Source organism: Acanthisitta chloris, unplaced genomic scaffold (assembly GCF_000695815.1).
Source record: "Acanthisitta chloris isolate BGI_N310 unplaced genomic scaffold, ASM69581v1 scaffold14780, whole genome shotgun sequence".
Classification (NCBI taxonomy): Eukaryota; Metazoa; Chordata; class Aves; order Passeriformes; family Acanthisittidae; genus Acanthisitta; species Acanthisitta chloris.
The window spans coordinates 3,166-11,725 of NW_008652309.1; the positions used below are offsets into that span (position 1 = coordinate 3,166).

An 8,560-nucleotide genomic window follows, 5' to 3' on the forward strand; every position below is an offset into this window, starting at 1 on the left:
TCTCACTGATTTGTGGTTAAAATCCTTAAACTAATTCATTATATTTTTATCTTCTTTCTCAATATATCTAAAAAATGCTTAACTTACTTGTGATTGGTTTTCAAAATAATCACTTTGTATTCGGATTGTTGGCTGCAGATGAGTACTTTGACCAGATAAGCACTTATAAGTCACTGAAATCTCCCTCAGGAAAGATTTATAATATACATGATCATAATATCCCATCACAGAAAAATAAATAACAGTACACCAGAGCAGCAGAGGAAAGTACTCCATCCCAAAGTGTTAGTCAGACAGAATTAAAAATTATGCCCTAGTTCTTGGCATGTACCAAAATGTCACTTTAATGGAAAACTCTTTCAAACATGTTAACCATATTTATTCAATAAAGAAAGAAGCAACAGTAACTTAATTTTCCTTGCAGGGCTATTTGTGAAAGTCCTTAAGTAGATCTTTTTGCAGCTGGAAGCAGACATGTTTATTCCTTCTGATGCTGGGTTTTGGACTGATGCTGAAGACACTGTGTCCCATTCAAGTCAGTATGAAGGTCACTAGAGAAGGATATAAATATATATTTTAATTTTCCATTTTTATAAAGGGGCTATATCCAAGGCATAAGGCAAGCATTCACAAAACAATAATGCACTCAACAATCAACATGAAGAACAGAAAATTGTAGACTCTCTTCCCAAATCCTCTCGCTATCTTTGACAATGTTTATAGTGGAAGTAGAAAGTCATGCCCAGGGGTTCCAGAAAGAGGTAGAGAACTCAGCTCCTTTACACGCAGCAGGTGAAGTGCTTGAGAGTGCCAGGGAAGTCCGATGGAGGAGGAGTGCACTAGACCATATCCAGTGGTGAGCTGGTAGCATTTGAGAAAGAAAACAAAGAGTTGCTGAAAGATATAAAAAGTGCTGTGCATTATTCTGAATATATATTTTCAAATGCTGTATGCACTTTGGCTTAGTGGTTTGATTTGAATATATCACATTAAACCACTGGAGACTATTAAAGTGAAGCAAATACATACCAAGTGGCATCCTGTGGAAACAATTATGTTGGAAATAACTCTGCCTCTTGCCAGTAGGCTTATGGTTTATTCTTTCCAAGCCAAGTTTAGGATTAAAGCTTATAGTTACACTCTAAAGTATTCATTAAACTATTAAAGTTGTCAAAAAGAAAAGAAAGCAGAGGGTGAAGGGAGAAGAAAGGGATGTGTCCTACCTGAGGCTGACAGAAAGCACACCACAGCAACACAGTCCACACTGGAATTCCAGAAATGGAGACAGCTGGACATGTTTTGTGGCTGTTTGCTCTTGTTCTCTGTTATTCCCTGCTTAAAATAGCTGCTCGCTGAGGTCTGTAGAGCTGTGGGATAATCTTATTACAGTGGATCCAACTCCTAGCTAGCACACTTGTCCCATTTCTCAGGCAGGCTGCAGCAGGCTATGCTGTACATGGAGGCAAGAAGAAATCCACGGTATGAGGCATGAAGAGATTTGTGGTATGACCACAGAACTCCACAGCAACCAAATTACAGCAGCTTACCAAGTTTCCACCTATTAAGTTATACCAAGCAGTCATAATAATTTACATGTCTGCTCCTAATTTTTACAGAACAAAGAGATTTTCACAAAGTTTCCATCACCTAAATGAAGCTCTCCTGGTACTATGCAAGATTTTCTTCATCTTTGCCAATGTGATGACTTTGGTTTGTAACAAAGCAAGCTCCAGACAAATTAGTTACCTTTTAATTCTACAGAGTGTGGTTAAGAGTGTGAAGTACCTCAGAGCCTTAAAAATTTCTCTTTGAAGTATCAAAAGGGGATAATTTTCTCATCAGCATTTTTTACATTTGCAAGAAAAGGATGAGGGTTGTGGGATAATTTAATTTAGAAAGCAACTTTAAAGAATGACAAGAAGCTTTGTACTTTATAATTAAGAACAGATAGGGACTAATGAATAATAATGTGGACAAAGCCAAAAACTTGAGAAAAAAGGAGAGGGTCACTAGCAAGAAAATAGCATGTAGTCGAAGCCTGAAAAGAAAAATTTGCCCATATCCAGATTGTTTTCCTAGGGAAAAAAAAACCCTTAAAATAAATTTGTCATGAATGACCTTTTGTGGAAGCTTTTAAGGCTGGATGGGGATATGAAACATGTCCAGGAAAGAGGCTTGAGTAATTTCATATATTCATGCTCTTCACACCAAATTGAGTGAAACAGGTACTGGGGTAAGATGTGAGACTCAGCAGCTATGGGTAAGTGATCGGTTGGTCCTGCAAAGGCTGCAGGAGCCAGCAGCCTTCCTTGTAGGTACTGCCTTTTGCACATAGGCCAGCTTGTAAATCATGTATTTCAGAAAACTGGACTTTTACGTCAGTATTTCCTTCAGAATGTGTATGAGCACATTCTCTAGATCTTACAAATTGTTTCTTCCATATCGTACACGAGTTATCGACACCCAAAAAAATATCAGCAACTTCCAGGGAGGAAAATATTTGCAGGTAGTGATACTTCTGCAATTAGAACTAGTCTTCACCAAGTGTATGAAACTGAAGAAAAAATAAACTAGAAGAAAATAGTAGTTCACAAAATAAATAGGATTGTTAAGAAGATGTGGAGTTAATATAAACAGGCTTTGGGAATTACTTGACAGTAATTGGTTTATCAAAACAGTCACACTACAGTTGATTCTCTTGCGGGATTTGTTGGTAGCAAGAGGGCCTGTTATGCTTTATGCGCATTTCCTAGCATAGAAGGACATTTCAGTTTCCCCACTTGGAAATGCACTCAGTGTACAGTGAAAAATCTCTATGTTCAGAACTCAAAGCAAAGCAGAAATGCCTCTAGGAGTCTTCTTGGGTTAGTTCTATTCCTTTGTTTTGAGTCTAGTGTAAAGAGCAGCTCTCAACAAATTCCAGGGATCTAAACCAGTCACATATTTCAAGAATACTCAAATCCTATGATCAGTTTTGGGCTCCTCACTACACAAAGGCCATTGAGGTGTTGAGTGTGTCCAGAGAGAGGTAACAAAGCTGGGGAAAGGGCTGGAGCACAAGCCTTGAGAGGAGTGGCTGAGGGAGCTGGGGTTGTTTAGCCTGGAGAAAAGGAGGCTCAGGGGAGACCTTATTGCTGTCTACAACTACCTGAAAGGAGGGAGTAGCCAGGTGGGGTTGGTCTCTTGTGCCAAGTCACCAGTGATAGGACAGGAAGAAATGGCCTCAAGTTCCAACAGGGGAGGTTTAGATTGGGTATTAGGAAAAATTTCTTCACCGAAAGGGTTGCCAAGCATTGGGACTGGCTACCCAGGGAAGTGGTGGAGATGGTGATCTCTGGAGGTATTTAAAAGATGTGTGGATGTGGCACTTAGGGACATGGTTTGGTTGTGGATTCAGCCGTGCTAGGTTAATGGTAGGAGATGAAGACCTTAAAGGTCTTTGCCAACCTAAATGATTCTATGATTCTAAGTACATGCTGTGAGTGCAGCAGCAAACAAGGAGGAAGCAGGTAGAATATCGTGTTTCTTCAGTATGTTTGGTCTTCTCTTTTCTTAATATAAAAGTACTATTCTATCGTTTTCAAATTGCACATTGGAAGTAAAAAATATTTCTCTTAATTACATCATAGCCACAATTACCATCTATCTTCTGGCAGATTTCTGGACTCTTATAATGTATTTTTTTAAATCATCTATGTGTAGGAAAGTCACTTACCAGCTTAACTTGTATTTCACTGCCAAAATACAAACAGAAGAAATAATACTTGTCTTCCATACTTTTTTTTTTGAGAAACTCAGCCACCAGGATAGAGATATCTTACTACTGCTGCTTCAATCTGAACTGATCAAATCTTAAACTTAGCAATAAAAACTTTCTGCAGTCAGAAAAAAAAAAGCAGGATTTTGATATTGCTCAAGGGGTACATAGGTATAATTTTGGGGTTTTCCCTTTACCTTCTCCTGAAAAGTCTATTTCCTTTTCTCCCTGTATTTGCCATTGAAAGATGAAGTTAACTTTACCCATGAGCACAAAAAGAAGTGAGTTAATGCATGAGATGTGGAAAGATTACTTTTAATTAGGTGTAAAACATCATTTCAATAAGGGCAAGTAGTACAACCAGGTACTGGTTGTTACTAGCCTCACACCTTCAACATAACTTATGAAAATTTTGGTTTCATATTATTGCTGCCCATGAAGTGACACTGCCTTAATGGAGCTTTTAAAATTATAGCTGTGCCAACAAAAAAGAACTGTTCCAAAAGTATTGAGATGAGATGATTTGCTTTTTAATTACTCAGCAAGTACATTGAGGGCAGTTCCAACAGTCAGAAAAACAACATTTGAAACCACTGGTTTAATGCCATCTGTAGTGCCATCCCAGGACAAGATATTGAAACAATAGTATCAGAAGACATTTAGACTGCAAAATACATTTTCTTCAGCTAGAACTTAGGAAACATCTTTAAGGGTAGCTATAAGTTTTCTCTTTATCTGCAGTATCAGGATGACTTAATTAGCAGCAAGCATCAGATTTACTTATTGCAAAGGGCACTGCTAACACAAAAGGATTAATTTGAATTTTGCTTTTGTTTGTTCAACAATTTTTAACTCTAATAGTATTTAGGCCCTTGATTATTTGAAAACAATTATCTGTCAGTTTATGTGCCTAGGGGTAAAAAAAATTAAATTTGTACATGCTCAGAGTGCAGAACCAGTCTGCTCACACAAAGAGATCTAATCCTCTTTTCAGCTGAGCTAGAGGTGGCTTTCTCTGCAGGGAAGATCAAGAGGTATGTTTTTCAAGGCCCAAGATCTAAACAGTACTCTACAGGAGACTCCATTTTGCTTCCCCACCTACATAAATGCTGCCAGAATCCATTTTAACCACTAGCTGCTGGTATTTTCTTCAGGTCTGTTCAAATACAGTGCCTGTTCTCAATGGGATATTCACAGAGCACATCTTAAGCTGAGGTGCTTTCCCTGGCCCAACAAAAAGGCTTCTTGCATTCCACCTCTGGGGACAGGGTTACCCCAAGTGGGACTCTAACATAAAAAACCATTTAGTAGCTGTGATAGCTAGAGATTACTGTGATGCAGCCATTCTCCCTATTTTCTCCTCTCCTTTGGGAGGCACTGTAGCAGACAGAATACCTGTCTGCTTTCTAGAGACTCCTCCTGGCTACCACTGGTCTCACAAAGGGAAGGGAAAGCCATCTTCACTCTCTATGCCACCAACAGGACTGACAAAAAGGCTGACCTTTTTGGATTAAGTACAATTAATATTTAAGGCTTAAAAGCTTAACTACATACTTGATAGGTAATGAGTACTGATGGTTTTTCTTTGATGAATGGTTTCTTTCTACACTGAGATGTGAGACTGCTGCACAGCCCATGCATTTTACAGTTCTATGGATAAACAATAAAAATCAAGCCAAGAATAAACAAGCATGAGACAGACCTAAATATTTTTTTTACTGTATTTTGTGACATTAACTGAAGAAACCCTCACAATGTTTATAAATTTTAAAAAAAGGTGTCTTTTTTAATACATTCCAAAATGCATTTGGGAATCTCCTGTACCTGATACTAAAGAAAGTGTAATAGAACTTTACATTCTTTCGCATACATAGTATTGCATTGTGAACAATGATAGTGACATTCCTTATCTTCAAATTACTTCCTTTCATCAGTTTCCTTTACCTCCTCTAATTTAAAATATGAGTGTTTGTCATAGCCCATGAGATGGTTATAATCCTGGGGATTTGGGAAATGCGTTGGATTAACAAGCATTGATTTCGTTTTGGCATAAAATGTTGTAAACATCTTGGTGATGTCTGGAATCTTTACATCCTTCTGATGGAAAACAGTTACTTTCTCTGCCAGGATGGCATTGTAGGTAATGGCTGTATAGGTGTCCATGTCATCTTTGTAATAGAGTCGGATCACGTAGCCCTTTGTAAGGACATGCAACGTCACTGGAGTGACAAACGTGAAGAACCCAATCATCCCATAGAAAGCAGCTTGCAGAAGCAAACTATCCACTCCAATGCCACTTTTGAGCATGATTTGGGGCAACATGAACAGGTTGAATATGCTGGTGGAGTAAGAGAAAAACTTCACACCTACATAGAACAAAAAGAAAATGAAGGTTAACACTTATGAGCAAGACTTTCTCTAAAATTAAATGTTCTCTACAATAAAATGTTCACAGAATCATAGTATTTTAAGGGTTGGAATGGACCTTAGAGATCATCTAGTCCCAACGCCCCCTGCCATGGGCAGGGACACCTCCCCACTAGACCAGGATGCTCAAGGCTTCATCCAACCTGGCTCTGAACACTGTCAGGGTTGGGAGACTCTATTACTTCCCTGGGCAACCTGTTCCAGTGTCTTACCACGCTCACAGTAAAAACTTCTTTCCTAATACCTGACCTAAACTTCCCCTCTTTCAATTTGTACCCATTGCCCTGTGTCCTGCCACTGTAGCTTCTAACAAAGAGTCCCTCTCCAGCTTCCCTGCAGGCCCTTTCAGGTACTGGAAGGCTGTTATTAAGTCTCCATGCAACCTTCTCTTCTCCAGGCATGTCCTGCCACCATGTATCAATGCTATTGCTTGAATAGGTGAAGTTACTGAAAACCCTGTTCCTTTTTTTTTAAACTCACAGAGAAACCACTGAAAGCTCAACCCTGCCTCACTGTCGCTGTTGTGATTTGTTTGTATGCTCATGTTGGGTTTATCAAAGCTGGGAGCTGGCTCTGTTTCTGTGATGAGGTCAGCTGCTACACACAAAGTTTTTAACTGACAGGTAGGAGTCTGATTTCTAAAGGAACTGGACTCCACTCATGGACACACATAATGGTAATCATCTCAGGTATCCACACTGGGAATTTCCTTCCTTATCAACAACCATTCTTGATGTTCAGTGTGCACTACAAAGAAGCCTGCATGGTGTCCCACCACATAGAGCTTAAAAAACCTGAGTTATACCACATTAAGTCTCCCACATCTATCCTGAATGTGGCTTGAAAGACAGTAACCAGTTCTGTGGACCACTCACAGCCCTTAAGCCATGGTGAGAACCAGGAGTCTAAGATGCTGTGACAAATATGTTAAGACACATTTCAATCATCCAGTGGCTTTGCTTTTCACCAGGTCTTTGAACACTGCCAGGGCTGGGGGTTTCTACAACCTCCCTGGGCAACCTTTTCCAGTGTCTCACCACCCTCACAGTAAAAAACTTTTCCCGATATCTAACCTAAATTTTCCCTCCTTCAATTTGTATCCATTGCCTCTTGTCCTGTCACTGCAGTTCCTAACAAAGAGTCCCTCTCTGGCTTCTCTGTAGGCCCCTTTCAGGTACTGGAAGGTTGCTATTAACTGTTCAAAACCAACAAAGTCTTGTTACAGACAATGCATTTCAAAGAACTCAGAATGTAAACAGCAGTTACAGCTCCTCTTTGTTGGTTACTGGGCTGGGTAATGCACCCCAAAGGTTGCAAGAGAAACCCAAGGAGGCTGAGGGGCTACAGACAGGCACAGAACTCCCTGCACACCTGAGTGGAGAAGCAGAAACACTGAGAATGGGGACCAATGTGAGAAGTGGCCACACTTCCCAGACATTCGCAGGAAGCGTTGGGGTAATTCTGGGGAGAGGAACCTGACAGGAACAGCAGGACCCAGGAAACTGCATCAGTAAAGCAAGGCAAGGCCAAGGTGAGCTAGCTGACAGCACCTGTAACCCAAGTCTGTTCACAGGCAGGGCAAGCCTGGGAGCCAGGAGTATAAACCACTGGAGCTGGCTCCTAATTGGGGAGGAGAAAAGGGCAGAGAAAGGGAGGAGTCAAGGAAGCAGAGAGGGGTGGATAAGGAGGGCAAAGCTGTGTAAGGACCCGGTCCGCTTGGCAGGTTGCGGGGAAGGTAGTTTTGAATTACTCTGGGCAGTGCCCCAGAAGCAGAAACAAAGCACCATTACCACTTTGCTTTTACTATTGGACAGATGATCCAAGTTTTGGTAAAGCTGGAAAGGACGTTGTCAACTTTTAAAATGTTCTGTTTTAAAGTTACTACACACTGTTAAACAAACAAACAAACAAAGGCAATATAAATCATCTCAAGTCACATACCTAAAACTGTCTTTGCCAAATGTCCTTTATAAACTAATCTTCCATGTTCTGGGTGTTCATTAGTGGAGGATGTGCTGAAGCAGCAAACAGCCACTCCTGGGAAAGATGTAACCTGGAACATGAAAGCAGGACATGGCCAAGCAACATCAGTACCACACTTTGTATCTACACATATATATGTAGACACACACACACACACGGTTTCTCCTTCCCTGAACCCAATCCCAGCATCTTAAATTAAGGATTAAAGATAGGTTATAGTACAAAGCATGCCACCAACTCCAACTAACACACTGTCTGTTTTAATAACTGTCCATCTATTTTAATAACTGTCCATGTAAATATCCCAAGTTAATCTCAAATTAAACACTAAATGTTTGCAACACCACTGAGACATTCACGGTGCCCATGCTCACCAGGTTTCCATTGGATCAT

The 8,560-nt window shown here is 40.2% G+C and overlaps 1 protein-coding gene across 1 annotated transcript; it reads right to left on the reverse strand.

The window, feature by feature from the left end:
* Positions 1-5,674: 5,674 nt before the first annotated feature.
* On the reverse strand, positions 5,675-8,246 carry TMEM70 (transmembrane protein 70). Its single transcript, XM_009076871.1, has 2 exons — positions 8,126-8,246; positions 5,675-6,123 (listed from the first exon to the last, which is right to left on the reverse strand). Exons 1-2 carry the CDS (start codon positions 8,244-8,246, stop codon positions 5,675-5,677), a joined length of 570 nt encoding a protein of 189 aa, XP_009075119.1.
* Positions 8,247-8,560: the final 314 nt, after the last annotated feature.